Source organism: Ixodes scapularis, unplaced genomic scaffold (genome assembly GCF_016920785.2).
Source record: "Ixodes scapularis isolate PalLabHiFi unplaced genomic scaffold, ASM1692078v2 PGA_scaffold13__105_contigs__length_92229423, whole genome shotgun sequence".
Taxonomy (NCBI): Eukaryota; Metazoa; Arthropoda; class Arachnida; order Ixodida; family Ixodidae; genus Ixodes; species Ixodes scapularis.
In genome coordinates, this window is record NW_024609839.1 from 23142777 (window position 1) to 23165463 (window position 22687).

The 22687-nt window shown below is 43.8% G+C and overlaps 1 protein-coding gene across 1 annotated transcript in view; it reads right to left on the bottom strand.

Annotated features, from left to right (window-relative positions):
• Nucleotides 1-22687, bottom strand: part of LOC115332176 (neprilysin-1-like) — an 82377-nt gene that overhangs the window by 13954 nt on the left and 45736 nt on the right. The window contains exons 13-17 of the mRNA XM_029994532.2: nt 21974-22032; nt 19819-19870; nt 10817-10884; nt 6840-6970; nt 4432-4497 (exon numbers count right to left, since the gene is read on the bottom strand). Of these exons, the coding sequence (XP_029850392.2) occupies nt 4432-4497; nt 6840-6970; nt 10817-10884; nt 19819-19870; nt 21974-22032 (376 nt within the window). The remainder of the gene's footprint in view (nt 1-4431; nt 4498-6839; nt 6971-10816; nt 10885-19818; nt 19871-21973; nt 22033-22687) is intronic.

The following is a 22687-nucleotide window of genomic DNA, read 5'->3' on the forward strand; positions in this document are numbered from 1 at the left end:
CAGTGATCTGTTTCATTGTTCATTTGGACACCGCACTAGGTATCTCACCATAGCCTTCATGACTACCATGCCTTGGCGAGTTTTGTGGAGCAGCTCCAAAATGTGTTGACATGCAGGGGGTGGTACCACCACTTGGTTCTCCCAGTACAGAAGGTTTCGACGGGGAGCTCGTCATGTCTGTTGCAGAATGGTTTGAGTGACATGTCTCAGAGGCTTTGTGGCCGTCTTTCCTCCACCCACTGTAGTGCTCGGCCTAGGCTCTTGTCACTCTTTGTGGAGCCTTGTAGTTGGTTGACTGACACTGTCAGTTTTTCCAGGCTCGAAATTGAGTGGACCAGTTCCGGTTGTTCTGAGAGATCTGCATAAACAGTCCTCAGGGGCAGTCTGCTGATGGCATTGCATTATTGCTGAAACGTTCTGGCCGGTACTCGATGCTGTAGTAGTAAACTCCATGAGCCGAGGGTCGGATGCGCGGAGCTGTCTTGCCGGAATCGCCTTGTCTTCTCGTAAAATTCTGACCAGCGGCTTGTGGTCAGGGATCACGACAAACCTTCCACATAGTAAGTAGTCCCTGAACCGTGTGGCGCCAATAATGATGGCTAGTGCTTCTTTTTCCAACTATGAGTAATTTCGCTAAGCTGGCGTGAGAGTTCAGGACGAGAATGCGAGTGGTGATTCCACGCCGTTTTTTCGATCTGACAGCACTGCGCCCACGCCATATGGTAAAGCTTCGCTAGCTGGCACGAGCCCATTTAATGGTTCATGCTGTGCCAGCAGCTTGGCTTGGCCTTCATGGAGACTATGTTCTTGAAAAACGCTCGTCGTTCTTCTGTCCATCTCCAGCGGCTCTTCTTGTGTAGCAGAGCATACAAAGGTACCAGCAATGGGGACGGATTCGCTAGGAACTTCCCATAGTAGGAAAGGGGTCCAATGTAGGATCTCAATTCACCTACGTCTCGGGGCTCCAATGCTTCAATAATGGCTTCTGTGTCTTTATTTGAAAGCTGAAGCCCAGCTTCGTTGATTTCATGACGCAGGTAAATAAGTGATTCCTTGAAACTCTCGTACTTTTTTTTTAAATTTTAGTACTGACATTTTGGTTCTTTGAAAAATTTGTCTAAAGTTTCGCAAATGCTCTTCGTCTGCCTTCCCAGCCACTAGGACATAATCTAAACAGATGTTTCGGGAATTCCCTAGGGGGTCACTTCCAATTTTTCTTGTAAGAGTGTAACTGCCGATGATACACCACGTGGTAATCGATTGTACACAACGAGTCCTGGGTGGGTCTTGATGATCAGGAGCATGCTGGTATTTTTATCAACTAGCACCTGATTGTAAGCCGCGTGGATGTATAGTTTCGAGAACTTCACTCCGCCTTGCAAGGATGCAGAAATGTCTTCCAATGTGAGTAGTGGGTACTGGGTTGCCATCATGAAAGGATTTACACCTATATTATGGTCGCAGCAAATTCTGACAGTCTCACCATTTGCTTTTAGCACTGGTACAATGGGAGATGCTTAGTCGGAGGGACTATTGCAGGGATAACGTCTTCACCTTCAAGGCGTTGGAGTTAATGTTCCACCTTGTCTCTCAATGCATAACGTACCGAGTAGGCTTTATAGTACCTTGGTTGAGCGCCCGGTTGGATGTCAACATGCACCCGTGTTCTCTTTAGTGCACCACAAACTGGTTTGAAGACCTCATCAAATTGCTGGAGCGTTTCTAGCACCTCCGTTCTGCTGCAGTTCCCAAGTGTGTAAAGTTTAATTGCCACGGAAAGTCTAATGTTGCCCTGCCAGCCCCTGCCACAGAGGTTGGAACGGTTGCAGGTAACCACCAGGAGTGTTTGCTGACGTTTGCTTTCACCAAGGCGCACATCTACTGTCACTGTTTTTTTTTTTTTCTTACTGGAATTGGCCCACAAATGCAGTTGGGTGTGACATCCGCTTCTGCCACTAGAGGTAGCATGCTCTGACGACGCGGGAAGGAATCCTCAGAGATCAGAGAGACAGGGGATCCAGAATCAAGCTCCATGTCTAGGGGAAGTCCGCTGAATATGAATGTCACTGTGATTGGCTTCAACGTTGACCCTGCTTGCAACGCATGCAAATTGTACTAAGGTAGTCTGCCAACTGGTTCCATGCTGCTCACCTGCGTTGAGGACTGCTTCTTTGTCTTCTCTGCCTTACACAAGCGTGTAGAGTTTACTTGCCAAGCGTCCAGTTTTCTCACAATTGTAGCACTTCGTGCTGATGTGCCTGCATTCTGAGAGCTTGTAATCCTGACAGCCACAGCGGATACAGGATCCAAGCTCCTTTTTCCCTGCTGGCTTTTTGTCCTGCCATTTTCCTTGGGTAGGCACCGATTGAGGCTTCTTTTTGTGGAACTACAAGTGATTGCTCGTATCCTCGTGGGCCCCGGGTGTAGATGTCTCCGAGTGGCCTTTCTACAGCTCTCTCGCGTTCCGTTCTGCGGCTTCCGCATTCCTCAGAACTTCCACCGCCTTCTCCAAGATCAGGTTATTTTCCGCCAACAGCGGTTATTGCACAATTTGTCGCAGATTGCACATACGAGGCGGTCCCTCAGCATGCGGTTAAGAGCTGTGTCGATGTGACAGCGCTCCGCCATCTGCTGAATTTCGGCGACGAACACCGCGACGGTTTCGCTTTCGAGCTGTGCTCTTGTGTTGACCCAGAAGTTTTCGGTGATTTTTCATGGGGTCGGGCTGAAGTGGTTGTTCAGGGTTGCCGTGAGATTCTTATATTTCTTTTCCTCCAGTTTTTTCGGGTCTCGCATCTCCGCGAAAGGTTGCGTAAGTACTGGCCGATGGTCGACAGGAAAATCCACTTTTTCGCTTCGTCGTCTTCGACGCCGTTTGCATTGAAGAACGCGCCCAGCCATTACGTGTATGACAACCAGGGCTCCTTGTTGCCGTACTCCTTCACCTTGCCAAATGTCGCCATTTCTATAGTTTCGGCATCTGCGAGCAAGTTCGCGTAGTTTTCCACCGGGGGCCTCTAGATCTCTTGCCTGCTCACATCTGTGGTTGATGTTGTCCAGGCTTGTCGAGTACCCGTTATCCTGTACTTTTTAGCCAGGTAGTTTTGTATTCGAACATAACTTTATTTAATAACAAGATAAGCGGCTAGCGAGACGTCGACTTTTATGGCTGCCGTTCGCTTACCGACCGTTAGTCGTGCAGCGCACGGCTTGGGCGCGGCGGTGACGCGATACGTGATGAGCCGACGGTGCAATCACCTAGCGGGTCGTGTTGTCTACACATTACAATAATAATCAAGGCGATTCCTTCTCCACAACCTTCACAACTTCACAACACAGCAAGGAACGCGAAAAGACCGCCCTCTGAAAACGAACGAGATGATAAACAGGTCTAGAGTGAAAGGAACATAAATAATGTAGCTTCCGTGGTCACGTAATCTTAGAGGATAGTAAAATAATTTGCAAAACAAGCCGCGTTCAAAATACAAATCTGCAACTCTAAATTTAGTGTTCTTGAGACACAATCTCGTCAATAGATGTGATAAATATATTTAAAAATATTGCAAGCTGATGCCAAAATAGCTAAAAGCTCGCGGTTTGTGATTTTATGGAGTCGTTCGTGTTTACCGAGTTCTGGTTGCACTAGGAGAAAAGTTTGTTTCAGTTAAGCAAAATCGCATTTTTAACTATGCACGACCGGCAATATTATATCCCAGCTTTTATGTTTACATTTGTTCAATACTTCTCACATAGTCAGGTGTATGTATCGTTAAGTGGACGATTAAAAATAAATGTTAACCATTTGTATATAGTTTAAATAAAAATCAAAAACAAATATTTCGGTCATTTTTAGTGTATCCATCTGTGTGTTACAGAAAATGAATAAGCCAATTATACAAACTATGGACGCTGTTTTTCGTATCCAGCGAGTTGAAGGGTAAGAGGAAAAGCTTCTGTGGTGGAGGTCATGGTACGCAGAAAGCATATCCTTAAGCATACCCAGGGGTAAAGCGCGCGCTCCTTTCTCCTAAGTGTGGGGAGCCTCGAAAATGAATATAATAAAAACTAAACTACGGCATGCAGTCATCCTACAGAAAATGAAAGAATTCAATTAATCACTCAATCAGTCACAATACAGTCTAAATGAACTGAACCGCGTATCACTGAAACTTACAACAGCAGAAGTAATAAAAAATAAATAAACCAAGACACGACATGAGACCAACTGTTTATAAAAGAGGAACTCGTGCCGTTCCCTATTTTATTTATTTAAACTAGTAAATAAAAATCAATTTCTTAATTTATTTACCTGAGGACATTGTATCTTTGTTCAATACTTCTACATGGCACGAGAAAAGAATCTTTCCCGAAATTGACGCTTGCCTACAATTTTGTCGTCGTTAAGTGCACGAAGAAAGAAAGAAACACGACCTTGTATGCGATCCTGATGCCACCGTTGTCCGCAATATTTTCTCGCAAATTCCGCAACCCGAACAGCTGTAATTATGAATGTAAATAAATTATATTGCATCCTTGTAGTTCACATTATTGGTATAGTATTTGCTATTTCTGTCCGAAATTTGCGAAATTGATAGTGTACACAGACAACGTTCAGGGAGAAAACATCTACTATAGACAAGCGGTTAAAAATGAACAAATATATCTGAATCACAACTCAATAAAAAGCAGACACGTCATCAATCTTTGTCTTAAGTCAGTCTCTCTTACACAGCCCGACCAAGAGCATGACGCTCGGGCGCCTAGTAAATACGAATAATTTTAATGGGGCTTTGGTTAAAATAGCGTGATTTTAGCAATACCACAAATATAATTAGAAACCAAAGGCTATCTTTCGGCGCCCACCTGGTACTAAAGTCTCAGCGGCTTTTGCTGGCTTTCTTCTAAGTGATAATCTAGATCTCATCATTGGTCTCCTGTGGCATTACAGTCGCTCCAGAGAGACTTTAACCTCCCGTAATTAGTGCGGAAGTGCCTATTCCATGTTTATAACATACCCTGTGTTTGTTTTTAGCCACACCATTTTTTAAAATAAAGTAATAAAAGCAATATGAATGCGGTTTCCACGGCGTGCTTATTTTGCTCGACGAATATTAAATGAAAATATAACCATCACCGTTATCAAACTAATTAACTAAAATGGTTTTATAACTTTTTCATTACTGTAATTAAGATATATGCTCATATTACAAACTTTGAAGTAAATGCACGCCAAGACTGTTCCAGTTTGTTTTTAGAATTCGCTTAACCAGCCCGTGTTCCGATATTTGTTTTCGAATTTAATACTTAACCAAGCATATATTTTTTATTCAATCCGACAAGCCCGCGAAAGTGGGTGCTATAAACAAACTTCTCTACATTGGCCTGATAAAAGTGCTGAATTCGGGGGCGAATATGGCAGAACACGGGCTGATTACGCGAATTCGACAAAACAAAAGACTTGGCATACGAGCGCCTCAAAGTTTGTAATATAAACATATATCCGTATTACAGTAATTAAAAACCTCATTCAAAAATTTCATTTAATTAGCTTGATAATAGTGATGGTTATATTGCCAACTAATATCCGCCGAGCCATATAAACAGAGTGAAAACCACATTTGTATAACTTCTTAACCCTTAATTTAAAATTTTGGTGCATCTAGAATACATACACCCTGCAAGTGTGTTTAGAAAACCGTCGTGTAAAAGCGCACTTTAAATATATGCACGGCTCAATTACCGTCACACTGAATGAAACTCACGGTAAATTTACTTAATATCAGGAACGTGGCGTCATGGATGGATTGCGATTTTGACTTGACGTCTAATTTGCTGTCTTGTATTGCGCGTTTCCGACTTTTTTTTTTGTTGCCTGGATTAATCCCACAATTCGTTAAACTTTTCGTAAAAAAATAATGCTGTTTAAAATTCACTTAATAAAGTAGATCTATTACCCGATGAAGGGTGTGAATTTCTAAATCCAACTGCTTTTTTTTCTTATATGAAATGCATGGTATAAAACAAGATAGATTAGTGCCGTCTTTACCATGCATTTATAAGGTTAGGTAAAAATGAATTGAGAAATTTACCATCTTGCTAGGTTGATTAAATAATTAACGATGTGTTCAGTAGAATTATTCGTTTGGGGGGCATGTTGCCATTGCAGTAGTGACGGCAATTATTAATAGGGTCAGACCAATCGGATGAATTTACAGAAGCAACGGTTTTTGAGATAGTAGTGGATCACTTTTTGGTGTTATTTGTTCTCAATTTAAAAACTGCGCTTAAAAAGAGCGCATGAAGCCCTGCCCACAATGTGCCCGGACGAGTGACGTAGTTGATGAGCTGACGTCATCACTTGTGCTGTCGGCGCACCCTCCAAGCTCACGCTGCCGAGATGGTTACGACATTATTGAAAAGACCACGTCACTCTTTGCGTCAATACGGATGGGGATTGATGCACTATTTTTATTTCAGCGCAATTTTTTTTCCGACCATAAAAAACGCGTAAGTAATTGGTTTTATGTTGCGATTCTTACATAGCCCCTAAAACCAATAAAAAAAAGTTTACTGAGAGATCCTAGTTAAATAATCAACTTGCCAGGGCAATTATCCCCTCATCTAATGTTTGCCGAGCTTGATAAGTATATGGTGAGGGCAAGAGTCGCCTAACGCGTGTCCCCCTTTAAAAAAGAACTCTTCGAATAAAAATCAAACATTGTATAATGCCGGTTTTAAAACATTTTTGAAGGAAGCAGAATGTGCGTTGTAATTTAACAGTACATTGCACTGAAATCTTGGCGATACACTTATTTCAAGCATCATTGGAGACTACGCACCGGCATGTCAGCTTCTTTGTCTCTAATAGCACTGTACTGATTGGTGAAACAATTGGCCTGAGTTTCGAATTTCTTGCGCACATTGGGGGTCCACCAGTCGTGAAGCTTTCCAGTAGCGTCATACTGGCTGCCTGTAAAAATGAACATTGTATCTAATTACACAGCACCCCTAGGAAGAGACGCCGTGTGTTTCTTTGAATGGACGCTGGTACAGCACTCAATGCTAAGATAATGTTGCCACATTCCACGATAGAAAAGAAGGAAAAGGAATTGAACAAAGAAGAAGATTACGGCGTCAACCTAAAGATGCGAACGGACTTGGAGATGGCCAAAGATGTCGCGGAGAGACCACAGCTTATATGATGATGGTCAAAAAGAACCCAATTGTGAGCCCGCAGAATGAGAAGTAGCCTGGAACGGAGAACCTCAGAAAGGAAAGCTAAGGGGGAAGGGAGAGAAACCTCTGAAACATTTTTTTCACACTAAATATATTGAATGTCTCGAACGTCTTTCTGCCGAGCGTCGTATTTTGGTCATTTATTTTGAGTGTCCACACTACCTCTCATTTTAAAATTTAGAAAGTGGACACCGTTTCTTAATTTTTAATATTTTACTTTCATGTAGTTGACGTAGTCTTACACTTATTGAGGTGTAAATTAGTTTCTTTATATTGTATTGTTTAAATGCCTGTTTATTGATTTTCTTCGTTAAACTTAAACAGTATAGCCACGTATTTTCTTATTGTGTTAAAAGTTTTTGTTCTTGCTAATGTTTGTAATCCCTTCCACAGGAACCTTAAATGGTCCGTAGTATCCTCTAAATAATAATAAATCAAGAGATAAAGTGCGAGACACAATCGGAGGTACTTGAAGCGATGTAGGTGACTTTCTGCAGAGACTAGAAAAGCCTCAAAGCCATAGTTCACGTCTGGACCCATGCGCGGCCATCGCCAATGAAGACCACTGGAAGACGCGACTTCGTCCAAGACCCTTGGCGCAGCGACGAATACGCTACGGATGATCGTCATATGAGCTCTAGAAGCATAACTGCGATGAACATCACAGAACACTCTTGTGGTCCTATTAAAAACACGGTGCTACTCTTGCAAAAAAAAAAGATACTTGTGAGGTGTTCATTATCACTTTTGTTGAATATAAATTTTATGTATTCCAACAAACATGATATTTTTTTTTCATTCAAGCGGTTGCCCTAAACCTGGAAAATGCAAACTCACACAGTGGACCGTGCGCTAGTTTACCCTCTACAAATTTAATTAATTTTACAGATTAGTATCAACTCATAAGAGTAACTGCGTCTTTGTCTTGCGTTTGCAGATCGCCAAAATTATCTTGGCTTGCTCAATAGAACTGCTAGGAATACTGTGTTGTTTCAAAAACGCAGCGTGCACCAGCTGTTTTGATTTTCTTGGAGCAAGTTAAGTGAGACACCCTCTGGATTCAAAACTGGCACTAACGCTGTCGCATGGAAAGCCAGCTTTGCTTCACATTTCCAGACATAGCCTCCTAAGTCGTATGCAACTAGTACTGAAACTTTATTATTAATATTTGTTATAATAGTAATAATGCTATAATTAGTTTGATTAATAATTAATAACTATATTACATGTTTACTGCACGGACACATAAAGCCAGTTAGAAACACGGGTTGATCAAACCTATCTAGGGCATGTGTGATGAACATCACCTTGATGAGCATGGTGCGTGAAGTGAAACAGAAAATCACAATTGCTAACAAACATTGTTTCCAAATACACTTTAGTACAAAAAGTGAATTTAATATGAGTCCTCACACTATGGGACACCTCACTACAATCAAATCCTGTAGGGCTTCTGTGGCCGAAACCCAGCCTCCAGCGAAAGTTGGAGCGTCAAATCTACTTCATCCACTAGCAGTGATTTCACAACCTAACAGTTGCTTCCATGTGATTCAGCGCCAATATAAAGAAGGGAAAAAACTCCCTATGCAAATCGCAAGAAGAATATAAAGCCTAGTTTAAGAACGTCCAGAGATTCAGCAACGAGAAAAAAACCTGTGGTTACACATAGAAATAAAAAAAAATACGAAGTATTGTTCAAAATGTCCAGAACTTAAACTCAATGCAGATGGAGTTACCAAAACGAAGTCAAAGTAGATATCGTAGGGCATATTTAAGTTTTCCTTAAAAATCCGTCTCAAATATGTAGTCAAAAAACTTATTAAACATCTCCGGCACATAAAGTCGCATCAGTCTTCTGCCAGACTTTGTTGACACCTTGGTACTTCAAAGCGTGTTGTATGTCTTAGTGAGCGAGATGCAATGTGAGGAACTTCAAAAATGGTTATTCCAAAAGAATTTTAAAACAACCGTTCTGGAAAACAGAGCTCGACATAGCGGGAAATTTAATTCAGGTATTTGTTCCTGCTCTACGTCGGCATCTGAACTGTTTATAATACGTTTAAATGTTTATTTAAAACATTGTCTACTTTGGTGATCTGAGAATGCTATTGGCTAGAACGTTAATATTCAATGATTTACATATGGTGGGACGAGATATGTTATATCATAAAATAGGCAAAATACAAGTCTGAGCATTTTGCATACAGTTCCTCGATGTGTATTTCATGACGTCACTATCGAATTTGACACCTTTTTACGTTCTGTTGTTACGATAAGAAACAGGGATACAACGACGCGAGGTGCATGATGACGAATGTAAGAATAGAGGCGCAGTGGAAACAAGAACTTTGAAAGGATTATGGAAACATGCGAGATTCGCTTTTGCTGTTGTTAATTTTTAAAGAATTTTACTCAAACCACTTCATCAGATGATTTTTTTCTTTTTGAAACAAGGAAATTCATTTGTCGTATGTCATATGGGGTTACAACACTAAAGTGCCATGGCCTACTTATGGAGATTTTTTTTTTAATGTGTATTTGCTGGTGTCCGACCGACAGCGCGGCCTGGCGCCCGGGCTTTTCAGAGCACGGGGTCGGGGCACGGGTCGGGTGCAGGTGCCTGGTGCACCGGTTAAGGATTCGAGGCGCCGTTAATTACGACATCCGGATGCTAGCTAGTTTGAGTTTGAGTCCTTGCCCAAGAAACATAACATTTTGGTGACGAGGTCGGTCAACAGACAAGGAAGCTGGAAGTATGGCTTCACTGGGAAGTATTGTCCCTCAAGGCGAGCTGGAAGAATTCGACAAAACAGCTTGCACATCCTCGGCCGAGCGTCTCAGCTTTTTACTGTGAAGCCAACGGAGTCGAAGAGCCTTGAAAGAGGAAAGCTCTGCTGCTCACCATTTGTGGAGCCAAGACCTATGAGGCATAATGAGCACTCGTCACACCAAGGACACGTGAAAACCTAAGCTTTGACAAGCTGCTGACGCTTCTGCTGAAGCATTATGACACTCGGCCGTCAGAGCCTTTCAGCAGAAAAGAAGTTCGAGCGAAAAGACCAGCAGCCCCGGTAATCCATTGGCAGCTAAGTCGCAGCTTGAAACAAGTTGGCGGCTTACTGCAACTTCGGGGCCTTGGTGACATTGGCGATTGCGACCATATCCACCACCGCGGGCGTAGGCTCGGCTAGAGCTGTTATCGGCGCTGCCGGCACGGGTGACGTTAGAAAATGGTACCACAAGTTAACATTAGAAAAGCAAGGTAAACGTAAGGTAAGATTAGAAGAAAAAAGCAGTCTAGTTTTGTACACATGTGACTAACGTTTTGATGGAATAATAATATAAATAATATTGATAATATAACAATTTTATGATGCATTATTACTGCATGCCTAAGCACGACTAAAATCGATAATCTCAGCAGTTGCCAAGAACAAAGTGATTCCTCTTCACTCAAATATTCATACTATGAGGAAAAAATGCTTCAGACATGTTTCTGTACAAACACAGTCTAGGGCAAGGTAACTCACACATTCCGTAGTTATTAGTATGGACTGTATATAAATAAATTGGTACTTACCAAGTGTATCGAGGCCGTGTGTTATTTCGTGTGCCGAATTCCAACCAGTCGCTCCCATTTTTACAGCACTGTGTTAAATAGTAGAGTGGGTAGGGACATATCTGAGTTTATTAGAGCGTAGAATTAAATTATTGTAAAGACGTACTGCAATCCAGATTAATTCGCATCAAGAGCAAATATAACTGAATTGATATATGGTAAAGATCTTATTTGAAATAACCTCTTTAGTGGCGTGCTACTGAGGATATGGGCTATTTACGTTTAAAAAATTGTATATATTGTAAAATGATTTAATTAGAACTTTATTGCTTGAGTGAAAACGATGAAAAGGGCATGCTTAATCGCGAAAAAAGGACACCGAACGACGAAACGCACACCGATCGCCTTAATTAATACCGAACGACGAAGCACATACCAACAGCCTCAACGGATCACAACGTTTCCCACCAATGTAAATAATGTACATAAACTTTTTTATTCCTCCTCTCAACGCAATTTAACAAAATCATGGTGCCGAAACTCGGGAGCTAATCGCCAAGATAAGACGTTCGACGCAAGCCACAACGACCTCGTGCAACACAAGCAACGTAACAGCGTGAACGACAGCGGCTGCTATGGAGAAGCTTCAAGAAGGAGCCAGGAGTAGTCTAATCCGCGATTACAAAGCTCATCAACCAGATAACAACAGCCATGAACCAACTTCCCCCGCAGCAAGGGAAGTTTGAAGATACGATCACTCTTCTTGCGTTAAAAGAAAAATTGCTTCAGAAGCTCGACGCTCTGATAGTGGACCTTCTTGATGAGAAAAACATGGAAGAAGAAATAGAAACAGGCATCGGTGATGAAGATTCCATCAGCATGGCCAGGTCAAGAGCTTCGAGTTAATTACAGAAACTACGAAACGGCCTTTTCGGCCTCTAACAACGCGTCACGTTCAGAGGGACAAGAGAGGAACGGTGCGACTGTCCCAAACGTGAAATTACCGAAGCTGGGCTGCCGAAATTCAACAGAGAGCTGGCGGAGTGGCGGACATTCTGGGACCAAATTCAATCGTCTGTCGACCAGAACCCCGTCTTGTCTCCCGTGGATCAGCTGAAATACCTCAAGGCGCACCTGGTCAGCCGAGCTGAGGCGGTGATCAAAGGAATTCCGGTAACCGGTGACAACTACGACACAGCCATAGAGCTGCTCAAAAAAAGATTTGGTCAACCTTCTGTCATCGTGAACGACCACCTCACACACCTCTTGAGCGTAAAGTACATTGCGACGTCAGACGCAGTGGATGGACGCCGGAGACTCTATGACGATGTGATGACCCGGATGAGGAGTCTAAAAAGCCTCGGAGTTAACTCGGACTCCAATAGGGTACTACTGCATACTGTGCTAAAGTAGTCTCTCCCTTCAGAGCTCGTTCTCAGATACAATCGCAGTTTGATTGTCGAAAAACAACCACAGAGCAAAGACAAACATAAACTCCTTAGGCTTCTCAAGTTCATTGATATCGAGATGGAAACCAAAGACAAGTGCCGCCAGCTGACACCCCACACAGCACAACAACAAACACCCGATTTACATCGCCTAGAACGCCACTCCGAGATAGAAGGGCCGGCGGCAGCATTGACCAGTGCCAGGAAACCTGAACTAAGTCGCTGCGTATTCTGCAGCTCTAAGGAGCACAACTTGGAGAACTTCAGGGCACCTCAAATGATAAAAAAAAGACAAGCTAAAAGTAGAAAACAGGCGCTTTCGGTGCACTAAACTGTTCTGTCGCTCCAGAGAGAGCAGATCAGCGCACAAACTTTAGTGTGCAAAGTGCTCCGCAAAAACACTTGACCCTCATGTGTGACCCCGAGTGGGCGGCGACAAGGCAGCCGGCTAACACCAGCTCGACTCCTTTTCAATTTATCGACATCTTCAGCTCCAGTACGACAGCTCACAATCCAGTGCTGCTTCAGACACCCATGATACGAGCGAGTGGTCAGACCGAAACGTCCCTACGAGCACTGATCGACGGAGTGAAGCAACGAACCTCCATCCGCCCAGACACCTCTGAAAGGCTTGGATGTCAACCGGTCGGAAAGGGGGAGCTAGCGATATTCGCTTTTGGCGACTCAGCGCGTTTGACAAAAAGAAACTGTCGTCGTACGGAACTTTCAAAGGAAGCCATCACGGGCCCGCCGAGGTCGTAGTCGAGGCTTTGGAAGTTCCGGAAATCTGCGGAGATATCCTTACTTTCACTAATGGCGACATCATCAAAAACCTACGAAGATCAGGGTTCACACTCGCTGATCTACTTGTGGGGTACTGTCAAGGGGAGCATGGAGTGAGCATTCTAATAGGAGCAGACTATCATTGGAGGATTGGCACCGGAAACGCACGTCGCGTCAACCTTTCATTGACCGCAGTGGAGACCATTTGCAGGTGGTCTTTTCAAGTGCCCATCAAGGTAAACAACGCAGCCAACATGTGGTTGAAGACAACCGTTTTCAAGAGTGACGACGACGATGAACCTTCAAGGTTCGGCCGTGGCGACCCCTCCCACTACGCCTATCAAGGACGAAAACAAATCATACGGTGACAAGAAACCTACGGTGAGGTTCGACGACAGTGGTGACACTCCTGCAAGGCCTATCAAGGGTGATCGCTATCCGTACGACTTCTCCTCTGCGGGCCGCTCGCTTTCGACGTCTTCTCCGGTTTACTTTTACGGAAGGCCGGTTCACGTCCTAACCGGGAAAAAAGCGCATCGGAAAGAGGAACTGCTTTGGCGGTAGTACGACAGGGCACAGAGATGTAAGGCCTTTGAACAAGATATTTTAGAAAAGGAAGCTAGGGGACGTCCCGATGAAAAGGCCCCACTCTGGTTCGACCCCCTTCCCAGGTACGACAACGAGCCAATCACGTCCAGACCATTTGACTACTTCATGAGGCCAGTATACAGGTACACACTGGAGAGAGGGCTGCTCAGGTCGAGGCATTGCTGAGGGAGTAATACAAAAGGGTTCAGAGGAAGATGAGGGAAAACGCGCGATTTCAAGAGGCTTGAAGGTCCCCTGAGAAGCAGAGGTTCTACAGGCAGCCTCAACTGCTAAAGAGAGGCGACATACTGCTGAGGGAGAGGGGAGACAGGAAGGATTGGCACATGAATCACCACGTCATCTTGCTACATCCCGTCCCTTTGATTACTTCGGCCCCTCCTGTTCAGGTGCTGACAGGCAAAAAAGTGGCGCAGGCTAAAGAAGTGCTTCGGAGACAGTACGAGCAGTACACGCAGCAATTGAACGGCAGGAAGGACAGGAACCAGGAGGAAGCCGTTGCACGCGTGGTGGAGTAAGAAAAGCGGCCCGTTCAGCCACCTTCGACAGAGGTTGCTTCGTCAGCTGTTGACCATTTTGGAAGACCAGTTCAGGTGCTTTTTGGAGAGAAAGTCGGCCAACAGACGGAGTTTTTGTGACAGATGCAGGAGAGGTTTGAATCAAGTAGGAACATTTAGGAGTCGAGAAGAAGCCCGTAGAAAAAGTGCGCAGGTCCCCTCGCGAGCAGACTCAGACATAACCACGGGCAAGAGCAGGCCATGAACCAGGGGTCCTCGAGGGAGTCGAGGGGGCCTGTCGCAAAAGGAACGAGTAGAAGTTTGCACTTGCGTATGGAGGACATGGAGCTGATGAGCAAGCTTACGCCAGATTGTCAGGAATAGCTGCTTCAAGGATTTGAGCAGAACCCGAATGAAAAAAGAGACTGATCCAGTGAGAACGAACTAATTCTTGAGCCGGTACAAATACACGTGGAAGAGTAGAGTGTCCCAGCACACAGCTCCTTATCAAGCAACCGGCAAATGATGCCCCGAGCAAAGATAACGTCGATGACAAGGAAGACTACGATGACGAGCTCTAGAACGACCAGCCGGATGAAGGCATCCCGCTGACCACAGCAAGCACGGAGGATACGTCATCCGATTCGAGCGAAGACAACTCTAAGAGGGACGCCATGGCAACCTTTACATCTAGCAAGGCGCCCTACAACCAGAAGTTCGTACGCGACCGAAAGCAAGGAACTTCCTTCTTAAGCGCCCGGAAGGTCGAACGACACCTCTCGTCTTAATGCCGCGCCACCAATATTCCAGGACGTTGGAAATATTGGCAAGCAGCAGCTAACCCTACCGAAAAATCCGGTATAACTTTTCACTATCCGGATTATGGAACCGGAAATTTGTTACTGGAAACCCGAAATCCAGATTGCAGACAAAGGAATAATTTCTGAAAACCTAGATTCCAGATAGAATCCAGATAGATTTCCGGTTCAATAATCCGGATAGCAAAAAGTTATACCGGATTTTTTGGTAGGGAACCACTTCAGAAGGAGATAGCGAAGGGAGTACTTAAATGAACTACGCTCAGCTCACCACCCCCGACCCCTCAAATCCAGAGGACTCGACGAAGGGAATTTCGTCATAGTGTGCGAACCTCTACAGTCACGTCAGAGCTGGAAAACAGGACGCATAGGTCAACCTTGCATTTGCTCTGTAACTACTGATGATGCCTCCCGCATGGGAGGCGAAACGTCTAATGGAATTGTTTTTTTTTTTGTTATGTCAAGTCGGTGTTCTTATTTAAATCACGATTTTAAAGGATTTTCGGGACCCCCGTCTTTGTCATAGGGTGACTCGTTTATCGGACTGTTCGTCGCAGCGAGAGTGCCGGGAAGGATAATAATTCATACCCGATATCGTGCAGAAAACAAGAATATTAAAAAAAAAAAAAAAACGTAGCGGAAATTCCGACCTTTCCTCTTGTGGGCAGGACATTGTAGGTGAACGTGGCTTCCTTATTTGATTCGCCAAAGTAGCAACAAAGCGGCATTTTACGATCGAGCGAGCACCGTCGAAAACGCTGCTCAAAATACTTTTTTGTGGAGTTTCACGGCTTTCCACTGCGACATAAGCACGTGGATAGAAATACAAATGTTGACAAAGATAAATGTCGAATATTTTTGGCACGCTCACACCTGCTTTTTCTTCATAATTTGATAACTCATATGCTGATTTTGGCTGCGCAACCGTACTTCTGAACGGCAATTTTATTGCGTACGCGAAGCTTTTGCGTGCGATCCACTAAAGTTCATTATTTTTGGGTGTCCAAGTTGAAGCGGTGCGTGTTATTTTTCGATCTCTGTACGAATGATACGAAGTTTCACGTTTTCGCCCTGTGAGTGAAGTGAGTTGGTCAGTGCTAGCATCGAAGAGTTACTCTGAACTCTAATTTGGAAATAATGTCTCTGTTGCTGCATCGCGGAGAAAGATATATATGCTCTTATCACTGTAGCAAAAAAATGTGGCAGGATTTGTGCTTTTGTTATTATCGTGTACCATTGTAGTCGACGTCATCCCAGCACGGCGTATCGTTTTTGTATTCTGTTCAGCCCTCGAACCACACTTAGAAAGAAAATTAAAGTTTGCACCTTGTTTGTTAAATTTTTTGTTATACTACAGAAACACATTGCGCCCCGTGTTTTTGAAGGCACGGTAGACAGTGGTGACGGTGAGGTGGCCGACCCCCATGTCCGCCGGCGTCTCGCTCGACCTCCTCGGAGGACAGGTCGTTTTTACTGGTGACTGGTGCATACGTGGAGCAACTCCGCGCGCATTACGTTCTCCATCTCAGAGAACGCAATACATGACTCAGCTGTATCTCGTCATTGCTCCAAAATGACAAGTGGAATTCGCAACTGTAGTCGGTGATAGGTCAAGAACGAAGTGGAAGCTCCTCCCACCCTGTTTCACTTCAGCGGAGCGAACGGTGGAGAGGAGGTCGCCCACCCTCCAGCGTTCGCAAATGGCAAATTTTAGTTTATTAGGTCACTAACTGTTAATTTACGCTCGTTCCTTTACGTCCGCCGCAGCCGATAATGTTATCCTGTAGGAACACCAAAGTATAATTTCTTTCAGAAAAAAAAATAATAATAATAATAAAACGCCCGGTATATCACAGCTTTGGCAACGCTTCACGTGGGTGAGTTTCGATGACCGACAGAGAATCACCGCTGGCCGTGCTCCCGAAGCGTGGAAGTGCAATTTATGGAGATAGATCATATTATCAGAAAAGGGCAGACAATCCAGGAAAAGTATTCTCGCAACTCTGAGGTTCCAGTTGTACTTACAAATGCATTATCATCAAATTTGACGGAGGTCCTTCGAACACTAAAGAGTTGTCAAGAGTGAAGATTATAAAGGAGAATATCAGCAGGAATCTATTGTTTATTCAAAACAAGCATCAGAAAAACGCATTTGGGCGGCCGGGGTGGCCAGAAGCATGGACTGCGCGCACCCAGCGTGGAACCAGCGAACGAGAGGGCACTCCTAGCAATTTGTTTTCAGAACCACGGTATGCCGGCTGCCGGCCAAGTGTCCACTTTAATTCTATTATGGCTTTCGACACGTAAGTACGCGCTCGAGAATTTTCAACAATATCACGCGAGCGCCGACCGGCCTGTAGATCGGCGCATCGTCACGGCGCGAAGTAGAGTTATCAAGGACAGTACGCGTGTGCGCAGAAGAAACGCGCCAAAGTCGGCGTCGGCTGCTAAGCTGTTTCCCCAATCACGACCCACCCCTGGCGCGACGCCCACCGCTTGCTCCGCCCCATAAACAGGGGACCTATACTTCGTTTCAGCTTCGGTCCGAGCGCGGCCGATGTTATGAGCCGAAGGGCCAATCAAAGAGCGAAAGAGGCACAACGTCATGGCGTGTTCTCTGCAGTTGATAGGACCAGCCGGTATTCGCCGTCTTTCTGTGCGCGCTCCTCCGCCGGCTAGTCCTATCAAGCGCAGAGAGCACGCCATGACGTTGTGCCTCTTTCGCTGTTTGATTGGCCCTTCGGCTCATAACATCGGCCGCGCTCGGAGCGAAGCTGAAGCGAAGTATAGTAATCAAAGCGACACACACGATACGCAAACACAAACAGCAGCCAGTAGGAAGGACACCGACACGAGCTCAGTCAGCGAACAAAAAGACAGACACAAACTTCACGCTATTCACACAGAGCAGGGGTAGTTACAAGGATGAGAGGCATGCGCAGACGGAGGTAAGCAGTGCACAATAAATACGCGAAAACTCGCAGCAACCGACGAATCACGCAGCAAACACGTACGTGCATACGCACCAGAAGCACGTGCATCACGCTCAAGGAGGATAGAAGGGTAGGAGAGGGCATGGACGTCGGCCGCGTAGCCTACACAAGCCATGCTTCCTTGACGCCTCGCCTCTTTCTCATTTTCCTCCTTAATCTCCTCATTTACCATGCCAACGTGACTACATCACGTGACCGAAGCTAGCCTTCGTCTTGCTATGGGGTACTAGAATACACCACAGTCTAGCCTTCGGTCGGATAAAACCTACCGGACGGAGCGCGCGCAAGCCTGCAGGGAGTCCTTCTACAATCAACCATTCATCTTACACGTGACATGTAACGCGCACCAATTGCCAGAGAGATCTGTGGTCACGCTGGGCACAAAATCGTTTAAACTTCATATGACTAGGCTTCACCATTATTGCAACGTGTACCCTTCTAGTGCTTATAACCTCCTTGGTCACGCGCGTATCGACACGGAACTGGCGAATTCGGCATTTCGGTAATTTGAAACTTCGATATCGATTGCGTGAAAAATTTATTCAGCAGACTGAACCGGTGGAGCCTCGCATAAACAAAAAATCGTTTGACAATATGAAAGCGATTGAAACGTTTCCTAAAAGCTATATTAGCAGAAAGTACCGTGTTATAAAGGACCTCACGAGTTTCGACCAGCACGTTATTTTGCAAGAAACGCAACAAGCCAAGTGTACAACCAGTTTCCGAAGCTGGCAACCACAGCTTGAATCAACGCCATCCTCGGCAGTTTCCTGAACCTCGCGTAGTCACATTTCAGCCGCCACCACATAGAGGGCGCAGCAGGACATCCAATATATATTTTCTGTATTTTTTAATGATTTTTTTAATAATTAGCCGCGATTAGCGAAAATGTCGGCTAATAATCAGGACCTGGGACAGTAATCTCCATTACATACTAAAAATATCGGCCTGAATGTCTGCCGAAAGGGGGTCAAAATACTCGGTTTTGACTATCAACAAATTCGTGATTTCGCCTATATTCAAACTTTTTTTTTGTGGAAAATCAAAGGTGAAACTTAGAAAAAGGGCCTCTGTTGACAAAGCAGAATATGTGTTTATTTACGGTTCTACAATTTTATTCAAATGTGCGAATCGCTAAGCGCTGTACCACTGTACTACCAAATGAAGTTTGCCAAAATTAACTGTTTGTGTCACTTTTCACGTGAGCATTCCGAAAAAGCTTTAGGCCATATTACAATGAAATTTAGCGTAGCTCATTCGACCGTAGTTGCAAACACATGCAAAAAGTTTCAAATAAAATGACCGAGTAGGCGGCCACAAATTCGCGACTGAATGTGCTTCCGAGAGGTAAATTTTTTTAAGTAAATATCTGTCACAATAAAATGAAAAACGAAAAAAGGGCCTCTGTTGACAATGAACGCACTCTTCTTCTATAACATTCTAAATTTTGAAAAAAATTGCTCCAATTGGTGCACCCTGTACCACTGTACTACGAAACCATGTTTTGCCGAAAAGGCCAATGTTCGCGGGTGCCCACTGAATTAGCGCTTTGCACTAGGAAAACACATCCTGCATCAGAGGAAAGATAATCTTGTACTGTACAAGATGATATATAACATAAAATTTTGGCAAGCTTGAACACGCCACAATCGCATTCCGAAAACGTGCGGAGAACGTCATATGTCATGGCCGCCGTGGGACCGCAGCCTTAACGCTGTTTAACATACATGACTATTTAGTGAACAGCGCGTATTTTAGAATAACATATTCTTACAATACGTGGCATTCACTATACTATAAGTCGTCTATATTTGAGTTCGCCTTTACAGCTTCCTAGCCACCCACTATCTGCATCATTAGGAAAGTATGATTACTTACATTGGAATATTTTTCTGATAAAATGGACTCTGCAGTAGCCCTGCATATAGAGCTGTTGAAAAATTTAATTATAATTAAAGTCACTCCATTTTTTGCGAATCGAACAATCTTATTGCCAGGTGCTCCTTGTATCCCCAGCATGTGCAGTAATGAATAATCAATAAGTGAATAAATGGCTATGCAAACAAAAAAGTAACCAGAGTAAAATTAATACATAATAAAAAATAAAAATAGAAAAAATTAAGAATAAATGAACCAGAGCACCCTATAAAGTAAGAAATAAAGGCACTATATTGAGGTTCATCCACAATAAGAAAACAATAAGGAAGGCAAAAGAGCTAAAGATTAATTTTATATCGCGAGAAGGCACGCTAGAAGGTCATTTCGAAACCTTGTAAGAAAACGTATTGAATCGAATGTAACTGCAGACATATTAAATATAATAAACCTGGAAAATTCGGTTTCAGGTCAAAACTTTAAATATGGGAAGTTCTGTTCACACACTTTTGTTTTGTAAATAAGCGTATGCACAAGATATTTCAAACATTTTCTAAAACTATTTTTTTGCCGTTTGTTGGTTTAGGCGAAAGATAGTTCTACCGCGAGGAAACCACCACAGCCCTCTGTCGTCGATGAGACGCATACTATTTAAATATGTGCATAAGCAAAACACAAAAAATGTATGCAAAATGCTTGTTCACAAACGATTTATGAGGCTCGCAAAATTTTGTTTAAAATTAATATGAATATTATCCCATATCTTGAATCATTTTGGAATCTTTAAGAAATTCCAATATAAAAAAGTGCATACAAATTTATTTACAAAACATAAACAACCGATTTCGATTGTTATATTTTTATCATCAGTATACTTTCTGTACTCATTGGCAGCAAACTTGCCTCTATGTTCCAACTAGCATACATTAACAAAGAACAAATAAAGTAGCTTTTGTTACTTTAAAATACGGCTATCTTACGATTTATAAACAACACTATGCCTTTTCAAAAAACAATATATTGTACAAAAAGCTACCATCCCCTCGGGTTTTTCAACATATTACTCAAATTAACATCAACATTTTCACTTTAACAAAAAGTTCTGTCGTGGAGCGATCTGATTTTCACATTTAATGCCGCATCCTCACAATTACCCAAAGCATCACTTTTTTAATTGAATTAAAATAAATATTATTTTTGATAGCAAATATTTCACCGCATTGCAGTTTTTTTTTTCTGGATTTGGTTTTGCGTGCCTTATATTTTATTTGCTCTTGGACTATTTTGTTTGGACAAATATATTTTAGGCGGTGTAAACAAGGTGACTTGATTCGGTTGATATATTATTGTTTGCTTGTTGCTGTTTTTCTCCTTTTGACACGTTGTATGGTACTGTTTTAAGGCCTAACTTTATTATATATCCCATAAGAAGAAAATAAATTTTTAAATAAATGATGAAATAATTGCTAGATACAGAAAATGGGAGAGCAAACGAAAACTCCGACCTATTTGGGGGACACTAATTATCGCAATAAAACATGCCGGACGGCAGAAGGACGCTACAATTGAAACGATTTCTTACCAGATACTGCCGCGCGCCAAGTAGGCACCGCGGCCGTAGCCTAACGGTTATCGCGCTTGCCTCCCACGCGAAGGGCCAGGGTTCGATTCCTGACCGCGGCTACGCATTTTGTTTACACTGTAATGTGATGTTCTGGTGAATTCGAGGACCGTCTAGCTGATTCGAGGTTAGAATGTTCTACGCGTCGAACCTTCTACATCGAATGCTCCAGAAGCCAACGCGTGTACAAAAGCGGCTCCGCCTGGCAAGCAGGAGTCAGTTATCGCGCTTGCGAAAACTGACTCCTGGCCCTTCGCGCTTGCCTCCCACGCGAAGGGCCAGGAAACGAACCCTGGCCCTTCGCGTGGGAGGCAAGCGCGATAACCGTTAGGCTACGGCCCCGCTGCCTACTTGGCGCGCGGCAGTATTCTGCAATACCAGAGTACGTTTTCATTTTACGGGCCCTTTTGAGCCATCATAGCTTTGAGTGAATGCACTTTAACGCACTACTTTCCTTATTGTCCTTACACGCTGGTCTTGGTTTGGGCTCATGTTGTTTTATTTATAATCAATAGTCAACGTTTTCTGGAACCTTACCTAGCGCATTTGTGTAAGGAATATACTCTCCATTGACTGCGGCCGGATCCTGGGGAAAACTGGAAGCGAAAAGACAAGAACACAGCTTTATGCACTTTTGAAACGGCATGTTAAAGGGATTAAGACAAGGCAAGAATAAAATATGCAATAGCTATATTTGCTGGGACCTATAGGGTGTCGCGATACTTTCGCTCAAATTCCTCTGTAAGTGGCGCATTAGTTTTGTAGACAAAGTTATTTATTCTCGTCGCTTTCGAATCCAACCCCTTTCGCGAAGGCCGCCATGTTCAGTATGTCGGTGAGGTACATTTCCCGCTGTCCCTGGCGGCGCGGCATCCCCTTGCATGCACTCGCGGCATCTCGCGCTCTAGCTTCCTCGATTACCTTCCGCGTTTCAAGCACGAGATTCCAAGGTAATGACGTCTAAATGCTGTATCACAAGCTGCGATTCTCGTCCGAAATCGGTGCGATTTGCAGTATATGCGCGACTAAAATCGCAGTCGTACTGTCGCAGCGGCTCTGCGACTGGTTTCCACCAAGTTGCTATTTTGTCACAGAGTCGGTGCGATCGCTTTCTCGCCAACCAGCCGTTCATTAGCCAGCTTTCATCCGCGATAGCTCAGTATTAAAAAACCAAATTTAGACACCTAAACAGTTTTGGTTTGATACTTAATTATTATAAATTTCTAGTTATAGATTGTGGTCCTAAAACAT